Genomic DNA, 23,360 nt, shown 5'->3' on the forward strand with positions numbered 1-23,360 from the left:
AAAGACGTGAAAAGATGCTGAGCTTCACAAATTATTAGGGAAATGCAATTCAAAACAACAATGAGATACCATCCCACACTTGTAAAAAAGGCTATCATCAACAAGACAAATAATAAGCATCAGAGAGGTTGTGGGGGAAAAGGAACCCTCATATACTGCTGGTGGGAATGTAAATTGGTATTGCCACTATAGAAGAAAGTATGGAGTTTCCTCAAAAAATAAAGGATAGAATTACCATATAACCCAGCAATCCTTCTTCTGGGTATTTACCCCCAAAAGTCAAAAACATTTATCTGTAAAATATATGCACCCCAATGTTCACTGCAGCATTATTTATGGTGGCCAAGACATGGTATATTTATACAATGGAATATTACTTAGCCACAAGAAAGATGATATACTACCATTTGGAACAATATGGATGGATCTTGAGATTATCACGCTAACTGAAATAGACAGAAGAAGTTTAGAACCATATGATTTCACCCATATGTGGGATATAAAACTGAAAGCAACAAATGAAAAAGACAAAAACTCATAGACACAGATAACAGTTTAGTGGTTGCCAGAGGGAGGTAGATAAATGTAAAGGGGACCAAATATATGGTGATGAAAGATTTGACTTTGAGTGAACACATAATATACAAATGATGTATTATTGAACTCTACGCTTGAAGCCTATAGAATTTTATTAAGTGATGTCATCTTCAATAAATTAAATAATTTTAAAAACAAAAAAATTCTCAGATTAACTATCTGAAAAATGAGAATAACTTCACCTGATTTTTTGAACTTAATAATGTATAGGAGTATTAACTCAGAAAGAATAAAATTACTCTTTGACTTGAAGAAAAAGTGGTATAAATAATGCATTGTCTCTCCCTAAGAAAGAAATTAGGGGGGAAAAGTATTTCTGATCGTTTCAGAATGTGTTTCCATAATTATTTTAAAAAAGAAAAGTCAGGTTTCCTGTTTGAGAATATGTAAAAAGACACCTGCCACTCCTGAGTCATGGGCTTACTCTCTCTGGGCCTCCTGTTCCCCTCCTTTAAAAGGAAGATACTACTGTGTATCTCACAATGTTGTGAGTATTTAAAATATAAGCAATGAAACATAGGAGACCCCTGAATTTACAGCCTCTGGGGAAAAGCAACTCCCTAAACATATATATCCTAATTCTCCACACTGCCCCAGCCCCATTCCCTATTCCTCATCCAGAGCCTTGCTCTTTTCCAATGGTCTTGGCTACTGCTCTTGATTGTAGTAGGATGCTAGGGCAATAATCAGGACAGCTAATAAGTGCTAAGCCTTTAAGCAACCATCATTTAACCAAACCATAACCCATGTTACTGGGGAAAACTGAGGCTCACAAAAGCTAACTGACATGCCTGGAGATTCCATAAAGGCAAGTGACAGAGCAGGACTGAAGCAGGTGGAAGTGGCACCAAGGTCTCAGATATGAAGTAAGATGTGTGGATGGGACCCCAGATGACGAACGGTCATGCTGGGAACATAAGTATCCTGATGCTGTCCCCGGTGGCTTATATAACTTTTAGAAAACAGCTAGATAAAGTTCTACTTTATTTTTGCTAAAATAAATGTGTATAAATTGATATATTACACAAGGAAAAAGAATAGAATTTATGACTTATACCTGGGCTTTGTAGATAATGGGTAGTTAACATCCAGTGTGATATTTTGTCAAAATCTCAGTAATGATCATTACTAACTTAGGATTCCCAGTTTTCTATCTTTAAAGATGTACCAGATGTACTGGCATATACAATATTTTTGATATTCAAAATCCCTAATCTTTCAATAGGGGCTTATTATCTTTTAAATAAATCTCTGATGAGATTTCAACACAAGTCCACAAACTATCAAATATCAAAATCAGAATTGAGTGAGGAAACCAAAAGGGAGAGGCACACGTGTTTTCTGTGTTCCTCTGATGACTGTAATCCAGGCTCCGTCCCCAAAAGAATTAAAGTATATATTATTCTATTAACTAGAAGAGTCTTCCTTCTAGTTTTTTCCAATTAATATGGTGAAAGAGAAGAGATAAGGAGGTGAACTGGGCACCCTTGGACTCTATCAGGCTACAGCAGCAGCACTCTCCTGTCTCCCAACCCAAAAAATGAGAGCTGAGAATAAGTACCTTATCTCTACTGTCTTCCCACTCTAGCCTTAGCGCATTTGCACTGACTATTCTCTTTCCCTAGAATGGTTTACCCAGATATCCACTCTATCTAATAGCTAATTCCCACACATCCTTCTCATTCTTACTCAGATGTCACCTTCTCAGTGTGGCCTACCCTAACCATTCTATATAAATGCCAAGCCCCACACCCTGCCACTAGTAATTCCCCAGTCTACCTCTTTTCTAAAGCTCATCCTGCCTTCTAACAATCCACATGACTTAGTATGTTAACTGTCTGCCTCTCCCTGCTAGATCGTAAGCCTCATGAGAAATTCTGATGTAATTGTTCACTGATGGGATCCTCCAATCTCCAGAATAGTGCCTTGCACTTAGTAGGGGCTTAGTAAATAATTGTTGAATAAGTGATTAAAGATACTTTTAAATAAGAATATTCAAAAAATCTATTCAATAGCTCTTATCAAGTCAACTTTAATAAGAGGAAAATCATTCAGGGGTAAATCTGTATTTTCCTCTCTAATTTCAGAATCTCCTTGAGGGGTAGGGAAGAAAAATCTTACCTATGCCACACAAAAACATGTGCTCTGCACTTCAGGGGAATAAAATGCAACCCAAGCTCATACTACATTTAAGTGATAAAATAAATAATAACTAAAACAAATATGTAAATAAAAAGAAAATAAGAAACACAAGCCTAATATACACAAGAAATGAAATAATAGTACTAGACAGGTCAAAAAGATTCAATCAGCATCAAAATAAAACAGTTTGAAACTTTAATGCCTGAGAAAATCAAGCATACATACACGAACCAACAACCTAACAACACATCTTTCCTTGTCCATAACCACAGTGCAGTATGGGGCTGCATATGCCCATTTTGAACTAAGTTCTTTCTGCTGTATTTCCTCTGACGTCTAAACGCTGATTCCACAGCAAGTACTATATTGATTACCCTAAAATCTATAAACCAAAGATAATTTTTAAAAAGCTGAAAACATCATGGAAAAACTAATCTTTACAATCCTATTTTGTCTTTAAAAATTCCCAATGGTCTTTATGTCCTTTAAGGGTCAAAACATGAGAAGACAAGACAAATGGCATAGATACAGTAGAAGATGGGAAGTCGTTGGTTAGACAAAAATATTTATCTTTGTTCTTGATTCCTACTGCTACCACCATAAAGTTGATTATAGTAGGTCTCTACACTGTTCTTTCTGCTTCAGTTTCTTCCTAATTTGTCTTATTTTCTGAATCCCCTATGATGGGTTTCCAGTGTCTCTGGTATGGCCCTGAAATGGAGACCTATGGTCAAACAGTATAGGGATATGTTAGGGAGCATTTACAATGACAGATAAACATGACACATTTTCCTAGAGTTAATGTCACTCAAAGATAATGTAATGGATGCTGTGGTAAGCTGCCCGAGTCTACTGCCCACCCTCTCAAGCCTTCCAGGAATAAAGTGCCTTCCACAGGCTGCTCACAGCCTAATCCTTCCCCCACCCCGCAAGGAGCTGAACTCAGCATTCAGTGTAGGGAGCTGCCTTGCCTAGGTTACACCCATCTCTGGGCAGCCCACATCCAATCACTGGTCCATGTGGAAGTACATGGATCAGGCCTCCTTACTTCAATTCCAGAATCTCTGAAGGGCCATCCCAGCTTCTGAGCTCCCGTGGGATAAGCTGAGGCCTGCTGCCCTACATCGTAGTTCAACTTTTCCCTCATCCCGCCCCCCTTACAGGTATTCCCCAAAGCAATCCCAAATAAATCTCCTGATTCAAATTTTACCCATCAGAGTCTATTTCCTAGGGAAACTCAATCCACACATGGAACATTTAACAGCATTTTAACAGATGTAGACATATAAAACAAAATTTTCATGAATTTTAAAGGTAGAATTCAGTATTTCAAAGACATTTTGACTTGCACTGAACTATATATATCTATATATCTATATATATCTATATCAACATATATCTATATATCTATCAATAGAGATATATAGATAATATATATATATATCACTCAGTGGGCATCCATCATTTTTGTCTAGAAACCCTTTCTCTCCCTTCCTTCAATAAAGATCCTTCTTTCTGTAGGGAATGCATTCCCTAGAGTTTAAATAGGGCTAAGCCCATGACTAGCACCTCATCACCTACTCACAAGGGTGAGGATACCGCCTTGACCAGTGAGCATAGCCCACATCCCCAGTCACAATGTTTGGTTCTCAAGTGAGTACATGGCTCCATATCTTGCTCCAAGACCTTTCTGCCCCCGTTAACAGAAATGACTTTCTGCTGGAGTTACTGAACTGAGAGAATGTGAGGTTTGCGCTAAAAACTGTTATCTTACCTGCCTTTTAATAAGAGCCAGTCCTGGGGATGGAGAGAGAGAAAGCCAGCCCTGACTACAGGGTTTGAAATACTGGATCCAGCTATACCTAAAGCTAGCCATACCCTTAGACTTCCCAAGTATGTGGGCCAATAAATCCTGCCCCATTCCACCCATGCTAATGTGAGTGGATTTCTGTCACTTAAAGTGGAAACAGTTATAATTTACTATGTCCTCTTAGTCCAGAACTATAAGTACATGTTTCTTTGTCTTGGGAGTACTCTGGTAGAATGGTATGAGAAACATCGGGCCTCTTTTCCATCCAACCTTCATTTTCACTATACTGACACATCTGAGTAAATGTAGTCACAATGGCCTTACTGTTATGTCTTTACATATCTCTACCTTTATATGTGCTGTGATAAAATCCCTATCTGCTCTTTATGGAGACAATTTCAATGAATGGTCTAAGAATTTCATGTTTCTTTATTTTTTTCTGAACAGGAGTGCAAATTATAGCTCAGATATTTCCTAGCTGTGTGACTTTGAACAAGTTATTAAACTGCTGATCCTCAGTTTGACTTTCTCACCTGTAAAATGCAGATAATTATTACCTTTTGGATCTTGTTAATATTACATAAAATGATACTGGAGAAATATAGCATGCAGCCTGGCTCATACTAAACATTTAATAGGTATTAGCTTTATAAGCCAATGAATATAAGGATTTGATTATGAACACTTTTATTCCATCACAAAAACATGAAATTCTTTTACCAAATGAGACCTCTCTCTAGTCTCTTTATGAAATAAAAATCCTGACTCAGCAATAAAACAACATAAAATAATTGAGAATCTATAAACACTATAATTGAAGGAGCTTGAACAAATGTACAACTCTAAATCAGTTTTTTTGTTAGCAGCAAAAACAAATGAATTATTTGAAAATAAATGACAGATTTTTCTAGTTTTAGAGACAAGTTTCTGTCAATTACATTCTAGCTTCTGAATAAATTTTTTTGCTTGCACAAATGTAATAACAGATGCCAACCTGTGCTTGAAATATAGTGAGAAAGTTCTGAGAGCAGCCACATAGCAATTAACTCTCTCCATTTCTGACATAACCATTCTCAAGCTAGCAATTAGAAGTGCTCCATGCCAATATTTTCTGTCCCTGGCATATTAAAAAAAAAAAAAAGAAATCTACTCTATGAATCACAAGCATATCAAATGCTCAGGGAATAATTTTAATTTACTTGTGTAGGTTTGACATAATCTCATATATAAATGCCTCTTTTTAGATTAAACCACCCTTACTCACAAATATATTGAGGTATTAAAATATTTTAATAACAGCATTTTGATGATCAAAAATTTCCTCTGTATTGTTAACTATTTGTCATTTAACGGTATTCTCCTATGCAATGGGTACATTACTTTTAAATGTGCAAAAATGAGTATGTTTCAATAATTACTTGAACAAAGCTATTTTTACTCAGTTAAAATATGCTAATATACTTGTAAATAAATTACTTACATAGAGACTATCAAATACATTTCACAAGTGACAAAGTCACTAATACAAATATTGCCTATAATAAATAGAACATGTATACCAGCCACGGAGATTAAAAGCCATGATGCCCTTTCTAATTCAGCTATTTTTTTACCACAGAAAAATAGAAAAAAAATATTTTATTATATTTGCCAGTCCAAAATTAATATTTTGGAAATTGGAGTACAAAACACACTCCCTGGAGTTCCTTCTGAAAACTGGAAGTCTCCCAAGCACATTAAATAGTTAATGGATAATTGCTAAAGAATATGATTTATATTTTCATCAAGTTTTATGGCACTTTCTTAAAGACATGGGTGGTGTAGGGAGAAGATAACTACAACAAGTATGAGATTAAGAGTGTTTGACGTAATGAAAAATATAAAATGTTTAGAAACTAAACTATAAATTGATATTCTGTAAAGCTTAATTTGAATTCATAAGCAAATATTAGAAAAAGTATAAATGAAGTCATCAAAATGAAAATTCATTTCTACGTTCTAGAAAAGGAATTTTGTTCCTCCATTCAATTAAATTCTTCCATTTTAATTAAAACAGACACACACACACACACACACAGAGGCTGAGTGTTTAATGACTGTCTCTGCCCCAAGTAACTGGCCTCAGTATCTCCCTAAAGACATCTGCTCTTTCCATTTTTATACTTGTCAACTCTTCACACCTATAGAAATGCAGTGATCATTATAAAATGATCATTTAAATATTATAAACAATATTTATAAATTATATCACTAAAAGCTATTTTCCTAATAAATAAATGCAAATCTATTTTCAGAAGATGTATGAAAACACATATTTCAAGGAGAGTAGCAATTAGTAAACTTCTATGGAGGACAATTTCATTATATTTTATGAAAATTATAAATAAACATTTCCTTTGACCCAGCAATTCTACTTTTAGAAATTTGTCCTACATAAATGATCACATCCATGAAAAATAAGTTAAAAACTATTCGAGGCAGCACCGTTGTAATAGCCAAAAATTGGAAGTAACTCAACAGCTGTCAAAAGATGATTGATTAGATCAATTATAGTATGCCCACATGATAGAATATTATGAAGACATAAGAGATGTAAACACTACATACTGATATAAAATTATCTCCAAGATACATTATTAAATGAAGAAAGGAAAGTCAGAACAGCGTAAAAGGAAGAAAAAAAGTTGATATCTTTCTGTTAGTTATACATGAACTCTCTCTGTAAAGACAAAGAAGAAATTAACACTATTTGTTGCCTGTAGGAAAGGAACTGTGTGGCTAGGAGACAGAAGTAGACGAGTACAATTTACTGTGATAGTTTTGTACCCCTGCAGTTTGAACCATGTGAATTTTTTTATTTGTTAAAATAAAATTAATTAAATTGAAAAAGTTACAAGACCTGAAAGGCAGAAGAGTTCTAACATGTTCTTAGGTTAAAAGATTCTTCTGAAACATTTAAATAGGGAGATTAGTAATGAAAGCAAAGATGCATAGGGCAGAGAGGGTAATTTAATGATTGTGTAATTTAATTTAATGACTGGTAATTTAATGATGAGGTAAGTGCTCTGAATACTTACTAACATCCATAAAATAATAAAATAGAAAAAATACATTGACAAGGACCCTGAAAAGTTACAAATGATGGATCATCTAATTAAAATGAACAAATGGCAACCTTACAGACAGACATCTGGTGGTAGATTCTTTCAAAAAGGAATAGAAATCCATTTTAGCTCTAGGGAGAAATTTCTAGCTAACTTAAATGCCACAGTTTTATTATTGGAGTTGTTGGCAGTCACGAGGAGAGGGATGTGCAGGGAATATGAGAAAGTGATTAAAATACACTTAAATGTGTGAATGTCTTATGGCTTTATTGTTATGAGTATGTTCAAGCAGAAGGTAGCCAGAAGGCATGTCCCCAGCAGATGTCTTAATTTGAGTCAATGTGTTAACTGGCAATGGCATTATGATACAGGTGGATCTGGTTACTATCTGATAGGAAACAGTGGGTGGGAAATATCGAATTTGATTTTTTAAACCAATTGCAGATATAAAATATGGTTATTTGCTTGAAAAAATACAAAAAAAATTTCATAACAGCATAGTCAATTAAAAAAATTGTTTTTCCTCCTAACAGAAGATAACTTAGATATATAATATTCCATTTTACATTACTATGTATAATATTCTATTTTAAGTAAAATATTTTAGCAATGGTCTTATTTAAAAGATAAAATGAGCTCAAAGAGTTCATCATGAAATTATGATTCTTGCATAGGACTAACTGAAATAATATATGTAAATCACTTAATAAAAGTGTCACACTAGTAGCTGTGATTATACAGTGTAAAATATACTTATATAATCTTTTGAAATACGTAATGAGCCATGCATATTTCCAATTCATCTTCTTACCCCATAATTTCAATATCTGGTCAAACATTAGCAGCTAAAGATAAATTGCTTCTAATCCTGGCATCTAGAAATCATCCTCCCATGGTAGGATTTTATTAAATTTAAGGTAAGATTTAACCATTCAGAAGAATTTGACTAATGAGGTTTAAAATAAAGTCATATGTAAGTGAGAATCATTTAAACATTTAGAAAATCAAGACACTGGCAAAATGCTACTTTTAAACAGCTGTAGCTATTTGTACTGGCAGAGGAAACAAAATGCTTCATTCCCAGGTTAAATGCTCTTCTTGGGCGCTTCTGGGGCACCCCACTTTCACTCACCACAGCCCTCATCACCCTCTTGTAATGGCTGCTCCTAGACTGACATTACTACTTGAGTACCTTGTTCACCACTGTATCTCCAATGAAAATGGAAATTACAATAGCACTTAGCACATGGCTTGTTGTGAGAATCACATCAATTGATGCATGCAAAAGTCTTAGAACAGTATCTTGCACAAGGTACAGAACAAATATTAGCAATTATTAGTTGTAGTAGGCACCTGTCATGTAGAAGACACATTAAATAAGTGTTCTATGAATGAATGAATTTTGCCAATTGATCCTAGTTCTTTTGAAATCTAGTGCTTCTTTACTCACCAGCATTTGCAATAGCTAAATATGACTATCACATTCTTGCACGTCTTCACCAAAATCTCCCAGTTCCTTCCATATTGAGGTTTACAGACATTTCTTTCACATTTTGACCTCTAACCTCAAGATTCATTTTTGCTGTTTGTCACTTTTTCTAAAACATTAAAAAGTAGTGCTAGTCCCAATTATTTTTATCACTATGGACAGCTAATTCATTACAGGTTGTTAAACTATGCTTCAGTTTCCTATCTATAAAATGGTGGGAGGCAAAGGGTAATGCTGCTACCTAATTAACAGGAACGTCATGAGGACAGAAGTGTTCACACAAGCAATGAAAAAGAAATACTAAGGGATTATAATTGTTTAAGTGAAAGTGACATAAATAGTCTGAGCTCAGAGTTGCTGCTGAGGGCTTTGGATCTTTTCCTCAAAAGTACATAAATTTCTTCAAAGTGGAAATCTTATAGAAATTAATAAAAATTGAGAAGCATTCGCTCTCACTCCGCTACCCCTCAGGCTCCCACTTCGGACAAGATGAATGTGAGAGAGTGGCTATAGGGAACTTAAGGATAATTCTACTCTGCTCTATTTGTTTCTGAATGTGAATATGTCAAACACTTAGAAAAATAAAATTCTAGAACAAAAATGTGATATTAGGTTTAAAAAAATTTCACTGATAAAGAGCTCTACTGTAGTACTAAGCTGAGATTTTGTCCTAGATCCTTAACTCTATGACAGTGTTAGCAATATAAACACAGTCCTTGCCTTTAAGAAGTTCACAGTCTAGTGAGAAAATGTATGTAAACAATAATTACAATACAGTGTGATAAGTGATGGAAGCCACAGCGGAATGCTCTATGAATGAACACATAAAGAAATTAACTGTGACCAGACAAAGCATTTCAGAATAGTGAACATTTGAGACTTAAGAATAAGTAGGCATTTTCTAAGTGAGAGAAGAGACAAAAATGACATTTCAGTTAGTTGCAGAGGCCCTAGGTGATCAGGGCCTGAAGGAAAGGTAGCAGAACATGCGTGCATGATAGAGAACAGTGAATAAAGAGCCCACAGAAGTCAAACTGAGGCCTGAATGTACAGGGCTCCCTATGTCATACTAAGGTGTCTACACTTTCCACCTACAAGTATCAAGGAGCTAACATCTTTACAAGGAGATGTAACACTGCAGGACAGACTGTATGTGGAAAGGGAAATAACATTAGGAGGCTCTGCCGTGGCTCAGGCAAGAGATGCCAGACCATTGTATGAGGAAGGTACAGACAGTGAGAACATGAAGGAAGCTCTACATTTTGGAGACAAGTCAAGTGTGTCAGCGGACCAAGATTCAAGATGGGTGTAAGGAATCAGATCTACAGTATCAGAAGTACAGATTCTCTAATTCATTCAACACTGATCAAATACTTACAGAGACTCTGTAAGTATCTAGGATATAGCAGTGAATTAGAGAAAAAAGGTCTCTGCCCTCAATGTGATTATATTCTAGTGGCAGATATCAATGAGTAAGAAGATAGACCAATAAGACAACTACAGATTGTGATGGCTGCTAGGAAGGAAATAAACAGGGTAATGCAATTTTAAAGAAAAAGGCTGAGTGCAATAAATATATAAGGGTGTTTAATGGAGGTCTGAGGAGATACTCTTTCAGCCGAGGCCCAAAGAAGGGGCTTTTAAAAATGTTTAGTGTTAATATATTTTAAATATAAAATAAATGAAAAAAATGAGTTATTTTCTTGAAAAAAGGATTCTTCTTTCAAAAGAAAGATTCTTTTAAACAACGTACTTCTCTGATAGATCAAGTTGTTTTCTACTATGGTTATACCTCTATTGTGAAACAATATATATACTGAAAAATTGGGGTAGGGGGCAAACATACCAGATACTCTCAACATGGAAGCAATGATGGTTAGAGCGTGTGGAAACACACTGGAATAATATCAACTGATTTTCTAGTCTTAAAATTATTTTATCTCAGACTCTGACATTTCTATGATATGCCTGAATGTTCCCATTTCACATCTCCATAGTATTTCATACCTAAACTTAACATGCTATCCCATTCCCATTTGTGTGCATATGAGACAGACAGACAGACATGTGTGTGTACAAATGTTCACTCGTGAACCCTCTTCTCCCGCCAATTCCAAATTTTATTCTCCCTGGCTCACATACACTTCTTTCCAACCCCACTCAGAAGCCTATATCAAAGTAAGTCAAAGGATTATTCATGAGGATTAAATGGAGTAAGCAACAAAGGCCGCTTCATAGCTGTAGGAATATAACACAGGAGAGCAAAGTTTGAGGAACTGATAAGTAATTTCATTTGACAATAACAAAACCAGGGACCAATGACCAAAAACTACCCAGACAGCAATGAATTAAAGAACACTACAATTAATATAATTTTCTTTTTTTCCAATAAAAAATTTACATTTTGAACTGTCAAGCTAAATTCTCTACTCTCCACTGCACATGCTCACTAGACACACTTGCTGGCAGGGTTTGAGCTGTAGTGGGGCACAGGCAGTAGGGCACAGACTGTCTCTTCTTTCATACAGCCTGATGTACTAAATGGATTGCTTAGATAGTCTCTCCATCTATACTTACATATAAGGGTATCGAATTGCTGATGAAATACGGTAATATGTATTTACTTTCAAGTATATCAAATTGCCTTTGAGCCGCAGTTAACAGCAGGCCTATCCAAATCTTCTCTATCATTCAGAGAATAACCTTAAAGGATCTCAGTCACTGTTTAAGAAGAAAATCATCACATTATAAAGAGATTACAATGAAATTGAATTTGCTTTCTAAATAAACAGATGATAAACTACAAGGCCTTGTGCTTTGTAAAGTAGCCAGGTTTAGTAAATGTAATTACCACTTTACAGAAAAATTATAACACTTGGAAATAGATTATGGGTTTGATATTTTAATAAATTGCTAATCAAATACATATGAAATTTAATATGATTAAATTACTTTTTCTTATCAAATCAGGGACATTATCAGCATACTAAGATTTTACCCTAATTTTACACACACGCACGCACGCACGCACACACACACGCACACATAGTGTGAAGCATCACTGATAATCGGATAATCACCTTGTTGAATCAGAGGTTATTACTTTGAAAGTTCCAATTGATACACACTAACTCACAGGTATAGAAGAAAGATTATCTGATTCTTAAAATATATAAAGTATTTTGAGATCTTTAGTAAACATATCAAATTAACAGAGTATTTCATTACTAGTGTCAATTTAGTAATCTTGAGAAAAGATTAAAATGACTAACGCACTAAATGATCTAACATGTATGAAATTTTTCTGTAATTTTTAAGAAAGCCGCACACATTGCAGAGGAAAAGGAAACCCATTTGGACCCTCTAAGGCTTTATTCCTAAAACCTCAGTATTGACAGGAAATTTATGTAGCAAAAAATTTCTATTTAAATAATATAGAATATTCTTAAGTGTCAGGATTTCCACATATTTTACAGCTTGCCTTCTTAAGACTCACTGTTAAATGAATTTTATGTGTAAATTTAAAGAATGGCAAGAGCACCCACCCAAAAACCTCATCTATACCCCCGTAAAAGTTCTCATATTTACTAGAAACATTTTGGCTAAAATTTTTCTAACAGTCAGAAATGCTTTCAAAACTGCTTTCTTTCAAACAGAATAAAATCTGGAAAAATACAAATATACTATATATATTCAGATCAGCAAACATTTCTAGAGTATTTCCTATATTCACATATTGCATAAAGAATCATTAATATAAAGATAATTTTAAACACAGCCATTTATCTCAAGAAGCATCTGGTCCAGGTGTGGACAAAAAATTATAAGGACATAAGCAAATAACTACCATGGAGTATAAGAAGTGCAAGACTGAAGGACGTATAAAATATAGAGGCAGTGGATGGCATAAAACTGTGTTAGGGCTGGAGGGAAATCATAAATATTTCACATGCAGGTAACACGTGAGCAGGGTTTAAATGGATAAATAGGAATTTACCAGGCAGACAAGGGGAGAAAGAATTCCAGGCAGAAAGAATGGAACGTGCAAGGGTCACAGACATATATATAATCACATGTTGTATTCAGAAACTATAAGTAATTCTGACTGGATAGCGTAAAATGCAAAGAATGTAGTATTGAAAAGGAGAATTAAAAAACAAGCAGATGAAAAGTCTTGCATAGAATACAATGGAGTTTTCAAATAGTTGATGGGGAGCCATATTAATCAGAGAAGCAACATGGCTCTGTCGAATTGCCAGGTGTGTCTAGTGGTCAGCTATGATGCACCAAACTGAAAGTAATTATCAAGTCTTTATTCAATTACTGCAACGGTGTAAACAAGAGGTCAAAAAGGATGTTTTGCTCCCCTTGTTGCATTTTTTTCCCTACAGAACAGCACTGGGAGAGGGGCAGGTAACAGGCAGTACAGATGGGGAAATCTTCCTTCTGCTCGGGAGCACTAGGGAAAAGGCTCTGACATTTAATGGACATAAGGGCCGGTGGGAAGGAAAAAAGAGAAGGACAGAAATGGAAAGTTCTGAGTCAGAGGGGAGGAAAGGGCCTCAGCCAAGGACCTTCAAGTGGAGGCGCCTGGGCTAAGAATGCAGACGTGCATATGAGCATGGCTGGCCAGTAGGGTGCTCTTAGTCCTCGAAATCCCCTGCAGAAAACTAGTAGTCAGAGTACAGTACTCTGGCTGTGCAACAAGTGGGGAGGGCAGCTTCCCCTGTAAGACTTGCCAGGGAAAGCCAGCATACAGTCAGGCCTGAAAGATCACTCAGAGATTTATGCCTGTAGCTGGACTCCTAAAGTCAGATCTGTGATCTACAAGAATCATTCACAGACAGTGTATAAGATGAACTGAATGGAGACGATTTACAGCGATGAGACCAATGGAAGGCTAGTGTAGTAATCTACGTAATCTACGTTAGACATGAGGACCTGAACTCCTGGTAAAGTAACTGTCCATAGTCCATACAGAAAAGGAAGTGAATCCAGGAAGGGCTGGTAAACTGGAAGAAAATGGGGAGGCAAGAGACTGGAAGACTAGTTTAGGTGGAATTGAAGGAAAGAGCTCAAAGGGCAGGGGTTACAGTTAGGAACTGGGAAATGAGAGCCTGTGATTTCCAAGGCGGAATGATCATAGGTTATTTCAAGGACAAAGGTGTGCTTAGGTAAGCAGAGTACTGAAGAAGAGAAAAGTCAAGGTTACAAAGCTATAGTTTCTCTTTATCAAAGAAATCACTTAAGATGATGACAGATGACAGTGACCATAGGTTTAAGAAAAAGAGAAGTGTATGGCACAAGCTTTTTATATAATTATGAAGAGTAACTGTTTGGAAGCAGTAGAGGAAAGAGAGAATATTATCAACCCATTCCAGTCCAGTGATATGATGATATGGAGGAGAGAGCAGCTTCCCTCAAGAAGGAAGTAAGAAAAAGTACGACCCTTGGGGGAACTAGTGTTCTAAGAAGAGCCTGAGGGTACTGAGGAATTCTTTTAAAAATTGAAGCAGTTTCCAGAGAGAAGAATGGAACACGCCGAGAAGAGATCAACAAAGTAAGGAAATAATAGTAGTAGATGAGAAAACAAGACAAAGTTTTATCTACAAAAAACTAGATTTGGGGTGATGCCAGAGGGTGATAGGCTGGAACCCTTACCTTAAGGTACCAAACCTTGGAAATGGCCTGGCCAGTCATTGTGAGCATGACTAAATAGCCACCAATGGTTCCAGACACTCATGTTCTTTTACTCAACTTGTGAGAATTTTATTTAAATAAACTTTGATAATGTTTAAACCTCTTTCTGAGAATATGTTTGAAAAAGCAAAGTTTTAATTAAGAGCCAAAAAAAAATTTTTTTAAGATCACTGGAGTAGAAAAATTACTTAATATTGTTTTGAAGCTCAGAAATGGTTCCTAAGAATGCCTATGTTGAAAGGATTTTAAAAAGAGATCAATTAATTTACTCTAGTAACCCCACAAAACTGTACTGCCACCTTAAAAATAATGCTTGATTTTTGTACAGCAAAGAAAACCATCAACAAAACAAAAAGACAACCAACTGGGAGAAGATATTAGCTAATGACACATTTGACAAGGGGTTAACATCCAAAATATAAAAAGAACTTATACAACGCAACAACAACAAAAAACAAACAATCCAATTAAAAAATGAGCAGAAGACCTGAACAGATACTTCTCCAAAGAGGAAATACAGATGGCTAATAGACATATGAAAAGATGCTCAAGGTCACTAATCATCAGAGAAATGCAAATTAAAACCATAATGAGATATCACCTCACGCCTCTCAGAATGGCTATCATCAATAAGTCAAAAAACAACAAGTGTTGAGGAAGATGTGGAGAAAAGGGAACTCTCATACATTGTTGGTGGGATTGCAAATTGGTACAGCTGCTGTGGAAAACAGTATGGAGGTTTCTCAAAAAATTAAAAATGGATCTACATTTTGACCCAGCAACTGCACTTCTGGGTATTTATCCAAAGAAAATGAAAACCATAATTCGTAAAGATCTATGTACTCCAATATTCATGGCAGCACAATGTACAATAGCCAAGATATGGAAGCAACCTAAATGCACATCAACAGACGACTGGATAAAGAAATTATGGTTCATATATACAATGGAATATTACTCAGCCATTAAAAAAGTGAAATCCTACCATTTGCAATGACATGGATGGACCTAAACGTTATTATGCAGAGTGAAATAAGTGAGACAGAGAAAGAGAAATACTGTATGATTTCATTATATGAGGAATCAAAGGAACAAAAAGAACAAACTATTCAAAACCAGACTCGCAAATACAGTGGACAATTTGATGTCGGATAGAGGGTATGGGGGGTTGGGGGACTGAGGAAATAGGGTAAAGGCTTACAAAGGTACAAATTAGTAGTTGATAGTTGGTCACAGGGATGGGGAGCACAAAAGAGCATTAATATGATGGCTAGGTGGAGGGCCAGGGGAGGGAAGGAGCAATTGGGGGGATCGTTTTATGAACTATATGGATGTCTAACCAATGTACTGTATACTTGAAACATTTAAATAAATTTAAAAAATAATGCTTGAAATAAAGCAATTTCAGTCTTAATAAGCTGGGGAAGATAATTATAACCTTAAAAAGTAATCTTCTCTACTATTTACTAAATCTTATTTAAGAATGTGCTTTCAGATGTTTACTCTGAAACTTTTAACTGGACCCTGCATCCTCTGGTTCTGCCCAGGAGGAAAAGCTAGTCCATGTATTTATTATTATTCTTTAAATAACATAGTTCATCCTTTACACTCTGTTTGAAGATTTTCCTCTTGGGTCCAATTCTACAAAATCCTGAAAAAAAAAACAGCTTTTCACTAGTCTATAATAAAAAGGTAGACTATAAGCAGTATCCTGACTAGAAATGAAGAGGAATGCTTAGAGCTCTATTTCATACATAGAAAACACACTCATTTAAGGTGATTAAGCGTGATCTGACTGACATACTTAACTATTTATGACAACTTAACTTATTTACCATAGCTAATTCATCTTTTTTTTTTTTACAGTTGATATTCAGTATTATTTTATATTAGTTTCAGGTAAACAGCACAGTGGTTAGACACTTATATAATTTACAAAGTGATCCCCCCAATTAGTCTAGTACCCACCTGGCACTATATATAGTCATTACATTATTGACTATATTCCTTATGCTGTACTTTATATCCCCATAACTAATTTATAATACCTTTACCTTTCTCACCCAGCCTCCCAACCCCACTCTCATCTGGCAATCATCAGTTTGTTCTCTATCTATGAGTCCAGAGCTAGTTAGCTTTATTTGACTAACATAGGTTAGTATTTTCCTTCCTCCCTCACACATCTTACATGAGTACCTCCACAAACTATGTGTCATCTCAAGTTCTAAACTAGTGTTTCAGATAAACTTTGCACTTTAGAAATGATGCCCACTATCTTTCATGTACTAAGCATTTACTGTGTGCCAGATGCTGTGTTGCTTTACACAGATCTCATGAATCTTCACTATACAGATCCTATATCTTCTGTATGATATAAAATATGGCAACTCACTAGAAAATAAATTAGAATGATTCTCTTTGTACTCTACATACAACATTTTAACTCATAGACACTAATAAATAATCATTAAAATAGCTAAAATAAGATTTTGGATAATTCGAATATTAATTCACATTTTATCCATTCAATATTTAATTGTATCCACTATAAAATGGCTAACTCATCAAATGTGTATCATCCTTTTCTGAGTCCCTACCCCTTCCTGAAAGAGGTACTAACATGTTTTAAAAGAGAAGTGTCAGAAAAAGGGTGAAAATCGGATATATGGGAAACTGATTAAGCCAATTCAGTTTTATTTACCATTTCTAAGGATGCTTTATGAAAATCTTTGTTTTGGCTTCTGGGAAAAATGGCATAGATGATAGAGGCTTTGTTCATCCCTCTTGCAACCAAATCAAAGTTGTGGCAAAAACATGGAGCAAACAGCAGGAAAATCACCTGGGATCTAGATGAACAAAAGCACTACAACTAGGGAGAAAAATAATTAATCAACCTGCAATGGTAGAAGGTAGGAGGGGGCGAAGACACGAGGCTGCCAGGTCCAGAGCGGCTGAGTGGAACAGAGGCTACAGCAGCAGCCAGCAGTGGCAGATACCTCTTAAAGGGGCCGTGTCCATGAGTGGATTTCCATGGTGACGGACCTGCTCGCTTTGAGCACCAATGCAGGGTCGGCTCCATAAGGGACACCAGGGACTTACGGGGACACTGAGTTGTTGGAGTGAGGACCAGAGGAGAAGATCTCTCCCAGGCAGAAGTGCTGGCAGTATCCATTGTTCCCTGTTGAGCCCTCCCTGCTCCCAGTGTGTGGAGGCAGTACCGCCATAGCTGAGATGTCAACAAACTGGATAACAGAGATCGCTCCACATAGAGGAATCCCTGAAACCCCGCCTCCCTCAACTCGGCCCCACTCAAGCCACATTCAGGCATATCCTCAGTGAGTCAGGTGTTCCTTGCTGAGCAGCGCCTAGACCCACACTGGAGGCAGCTGGCCTCGGTTTCTGGCATGGTTTCTTGAGCCAACTATAAACATGGTATCTGTGGGTTTCTGGCTGAATCTTAACAGGTGGCCCCAGACGGGCACAGGCTGGGGCTAAACTTGGCCTGCAGCTGAACCCTCTTTAGGACTGTGCCACTGGACACCTACTACACAAAGCCATGCTAATAAGACTGGGAGACTTAGGAGTTTTGCTTAGTACATAGAAACAGACAAAGAGGGGCAGCCAAAATGGGAAGACAAAGAAGCAGAAACCATATGAGAGAAAAGAAAAGAGATCCAGAAATAATGAGGCCAAACAATCTCACAGATGCAGAGTTCAAAACGTTGGTTATAAAGATGCTCAATGAACTTAGGGGAACAGTAGATAAACTCAGAACTTTAACAAAGAGATAAAAAATGTAAAAATGGAAATGGAAATTATAAAAGGGAACCAGTCAGAAATGAAGAACACATTATCTGAGATGAAGAGTATATGAGAGAGAATCAACAGAGTGGATAAAGAAGAAGATTGGACCACCGATATAAAGGATGAGGAAGCCAAGGGCATTCAATCAGAACAGCAAGAAAAAAGAAGCTGAGACTATAAAAGTAATTTAAGGAGCCTATGAGACACAATTAAATGTAAAAATATCCATGTTACAGGGGTACCTGAAGGAAAACAAGACATTGAAGAGCTATTTTAAGAAATAATGATAGAAAACTTCCCTCACCTGGTGAAAGAAATAGACATACAACCCCAGGAAGCTCAGAGAGTCCCTAGAAAGAGGAATCCAAAGAGACCCACACCAAGACACATCATAATTAAAATACCAAGGTTAAATACAAAGGAAGACTCCTAAAAGCAGCAAGAGAAAAGCAGTTAGTTACCTACAAGGAGCACCCATAAGACTGGCAGCTGATTTCTCAAAAGAAAATATGCAAGACAGAGGGCTTGGCACAAAATATTCCACATGATAAAAACCTAGGATCTACAACCAAGAATACTTTATCCAGCAAAGCTATCATTTATAGTTGAAGGACAGATAAAGAACTTTCCAGACAAAAATAAGCTAAAGGAATTTATCAACACCAAGCTACTACTACATGAAATGTTGGAGGGACTTCTTTAAGAAGAAAAAACATGTGTCAAAAACAGGAATCAAGAATGGTAATAATTACATTCCTATCAACAAGTACCTCAAATGAAAAGAATTAAGTGCTCCAACCAAAAGATAGAGTAGCTGAATGGATAAGAAAACAAGACCCCTACATATGCTGCCTATAAGAGACTCGCTTCAGATTAAAAGATGCACACAGAGAAAGATATTGCTTTGATGGACCTAGAAGATATTGTGCTGAATGAAATGGGTTGGAGAGAGAAAGACAAATATCGCATGATTTCATGTACATGTGGAATCTAAAGAACAGAGTCGACAATATCAAAAATGGAAATAAACCCATAGATACAGAGAATATTGTGAGGGCTACTAGATGGGAGGGAGTTTAGGGGGACTGCAAAAAAGGGCAAAGGGATTAAGAAGTACAAATGGATAGTTGCAGAATAGACATGGAGATATAAAGCATAACATAAGAAAAATAGTTAATAATGTTATAATAAATATGTAATGAAGAAGAGGGGTACTAGATGTAGTGGGGTAATCATTTTGTGAGTTATATAGATCTTTAATTACTATGCTGTACAACTGAAACTAATATATTATTGTATGTCAACTATAATTGAAAAACATTGAATTGTACAATGTAAATACAAGCAACTAATTGTCTATTATATTTCAATAAAGCTGGAAGAAAGTTTTTATTTTATAATATTTACACACATATTTTTAAAAATATATTTTGCCTAAGTTGCATCTTTCTTGAATGAATTTCAGAACTCATCAGAAGGACAGTAATAAATATTTCAAATAATATGATGGACAATCTTGAAAATTCATGTTATCTTTCACAATGCCAATAAATATGAAATCAGTAGTACTTACCTCCTTTGCACTCTTAATTTTAGTCAGAAAGGTGTGCAGCTCCATTGTTTCTGCAAAAAGTGCACGACATACTGCCTGATAATGATTTGGTGCCTCTGATTCAGTTGGGAGATGGGCAGCACATAACTACAGAAGAAGAAAATAAAATAATGGTGTTTTGTTTATTATTTGTGGGGTTTTTTTGTACCTTTAAAACAGACACACCTTGGTCAAGATAGCAGACTAGGTAAAAGCGGGGTTCACTTTGTCTCAGGATCGCATTAAAATTACAACCAAATTATAAAATAATCAATGTGGAGAACCACCTGAAGTCCAGCTGATCATAATACATACTTCTCATGATATAAAGAAGGAGCTGCATAAAAGCCAAAGATATTTGTAACATACATGACAAGAAAATAACAATTCAATGATATATTATCTACATAGAAAAAAGGAAGAAATATGCAGGTAATTCAAAAAGGAGAAATGCATATGGTTAAAAGACATATCAAATAATACAAATTACAGTAATAATGAGATGCCATTTTAAACTACTGTAATGGATACCACAGTGTGCTGACCAGATTCTACTTTGGGAATGAATTCCTTCAGCTACTGGGGGTATTGGCAATTGACAGAGTCCAGCTAAATCCTTCTCTAGAAGTGTCATTAGCTGAAGAGAGCCACCTTGTCCAAGGTCCCCTATTCGAGCAGCTTGCATCTCATTACGGGTCCAACGCAAGAGTACAAAGTCCTGCCACCTTGTACAAAGATGGGCCATCTAGAAAGCTATTCTAGCTCTGAAGTTTCCACAGAATTAGCTGAGGCCAGTTGTAACTGCATCTCAACTCATTCATCTGCCCAATTCTGTTTCTCTCACCTCTCACATGTTTGTTTCCAAGGGTACTCTTCAACATCCGGTATGCAAAAACAAACAACCAACAACAGTAACCAAAAAACCCAGACACACCTGATATTTTCATATCGGATGGCAAGGCAATTCCGCAATTCCCATGAGCCAAAACTTAAGGCATCAGAAGACCATCAGTAAAGTTCACACAATTACATGGTAAAAGTGGTCTACTAATTAACACCCCGCAGCACAGATGAGCTTACTAGAATTAGTTAGCTTCTATTTGAAAATGATAGGACATATGTAAAAATTTTGGTTGGGAGCAAAAAGGGAACTACTGTTTACTGAGTATTGATCACAACTCAGCTATTTTGATAGCTACCATTTATTGAATACTTATCATGCCAGGCACTATATTTCACATGTCATATACAGAGCACAGTATCATTTATTCTTCAATGTAACTTTGAATTATCCCCCATTTTATAGTAAAGGCCACTAAAGCTAAGAGCAGTCAACTGACTTGTCCATAGTCATAAAGTTGATATGAGGTAGAAGGGGAATTCAACATGGTCCTATTGGATTCTAAAGGCCAGGTTCATTCTAGTGTATGCTGAATTGCAAAATGTAATAAAAAGAATGTCAGTAAGGCATGATGAACACTGGGAAAATGCCTCAACTGTAGATGAAAAGAGGAAGAAAGAGAACAGAGAGCAACATGACCCCACTGGTGATACCTCCAATCCTAATGTCCTTTATTATATATAGCCCATAACCTCCAAAAAGCACTTGTGGTTACAACATGTAATTTAACATCATGCCCAACAATTTAGAAAAATCAAACACCATCCAATTTATTAGATTGGAAAGACATCCTATCAAGAGCCTGGTGCATGGGAATAATTTTCTTTCCATAAAATAATAATTTTATATCCACGTACTATAGTTATAAGGTCCATCATTTGCATTATAAAGCTCTAAGTTCTCCCTTAATTCTTTGTTATATTCAGTAAACGTGACAGTAATACAATTAGTGAAAAACCACAATGAGATACCAGTCATACCTCACTAAGATGGTCATAAAAACAAACAAAAAATGGAAAAATAAGTGATGGCGAGAAGGTGGAAAAACTGGAACCTTTGTGTACTGCTGATGGGAATGCAAAATAGTACAGCCACTGGGAAAAAGTTTGGTGGTTCCTCAAAAAGTTAGAAACAGAATTACCATGTGATCCAGCAATTCCACTACTAGGTATATACGCCCCCAAATTAAAGTAGGTATTCAAGCAAAAACGTGTGCATGAATGTTCATACCAGCAGTATTCATAGTAGCCTAAAGCCAGGAACATCTCAAATGTTCTAAACCGATGAAAAAACAAAATGTAGTATTATCCATGCAATGGAATCTTATTCAGCCATAAAGAAGAATAAAGTACTGACACATGATACAACATGGATGAACCTTAAAAATAGTATGCTTAGTTAAAAAAAAAAAAGACACAAAAGGTCACATATTGTATGGTTCCATTTATATGAAATACCCAGAATATATAAATCCCAAGAGACAGGAAGCTGATTAGTAGTTGCCAGGGGCTGAAGGAGGAGGGATAGGAAGTGATGGGTATGGGGTAATGAAAAAAGCTCTGGAATGAGACAGTATGTTGGTAGATAATATTGTGAGTGTACTTAATGCCACTGAATTGTACACATTAAAATTATTAAAATGGGAAATTTTGTTATTCATATTTTATCACAATTTAATGCTTCAAAAATTTAACAAAGAACAAAATTCTACAAAATCTCCATTGAGACATAGGAGAAATAAACCCACAGAGGAGAAATAATTGTAGTGGCTATTTCAGTATCAATGTATCATTTAATATTTTTGTTCTCTGTGTTTATATGGATCATCACATTTAATCCTTAGAACAATCCAATTTAGAGTTTAGGAAATTAAGATTTAGAACAGCTAATTTACCCAAGGTCACAGAATTAGCCGGTAAAACTGGAACTGAACCCTTACAGTCTAATTCTAGATCCCAAGTTCTTATGCATCGTACTCTAGAATTAATGTATATTACTTCTATATTAAAGAAAATAATGTTCTTAAAGTATTTAAGCATAGAGCATGGTATACAGTAAGTATGCAACAAAATCACCTTTTATAGTTTTAGTTTATTTCTAAAAGGAATGGACTAGGCTATGTAATCTCTTACTTAACCTACCTTTCCTTGTTCTATGAATAAATTGTAAAGTTGAATCATAATGTTGGGGGTTCGATCTTGAATCTTTGGGTTTCCCTCTAC

At 35.8% G+C, this 23,360-nt stretch overlaps 1 protein-coding gene across 1 annotated transcript in view; it reads right to left on the reverse strand.

The window, feature by feature from the left end:
- Positions 1 to 23,360, reverse strand: part of SPIRE1 (spire type actin nucleation factor 1) — a 207,688-nt gene that overhangs the window by 83,577 nt on the left and 100,751 nt on the right. The window contains exon 5 of the mRNA XM_023523983.1: positions 20,128 to 20,345. Within this exon, the coding sequence (XP_023379751.1) occupies positions 20,128 to 20,345 (218 nt within the window). The remainder of the gene's footprint in view (positions 1 to 20,127; positions 20,346 to 23,360) is intronic.

Source organism: Pteropus vampyrus, unplaced genomic scaffold (assembly GCF_000151845.1).
Source record: "Pteropus vampyrus isolate Shadow unplaced genomic scaffold, Pvam_2.0 Scaffold434, whole genome shotgun sequence".
NCBI lineage: Eukaryota > Metazoa > Chordata > Mammalia > Chiroptera > Pteropodidae > Pteropus > Pteropus vampyrus.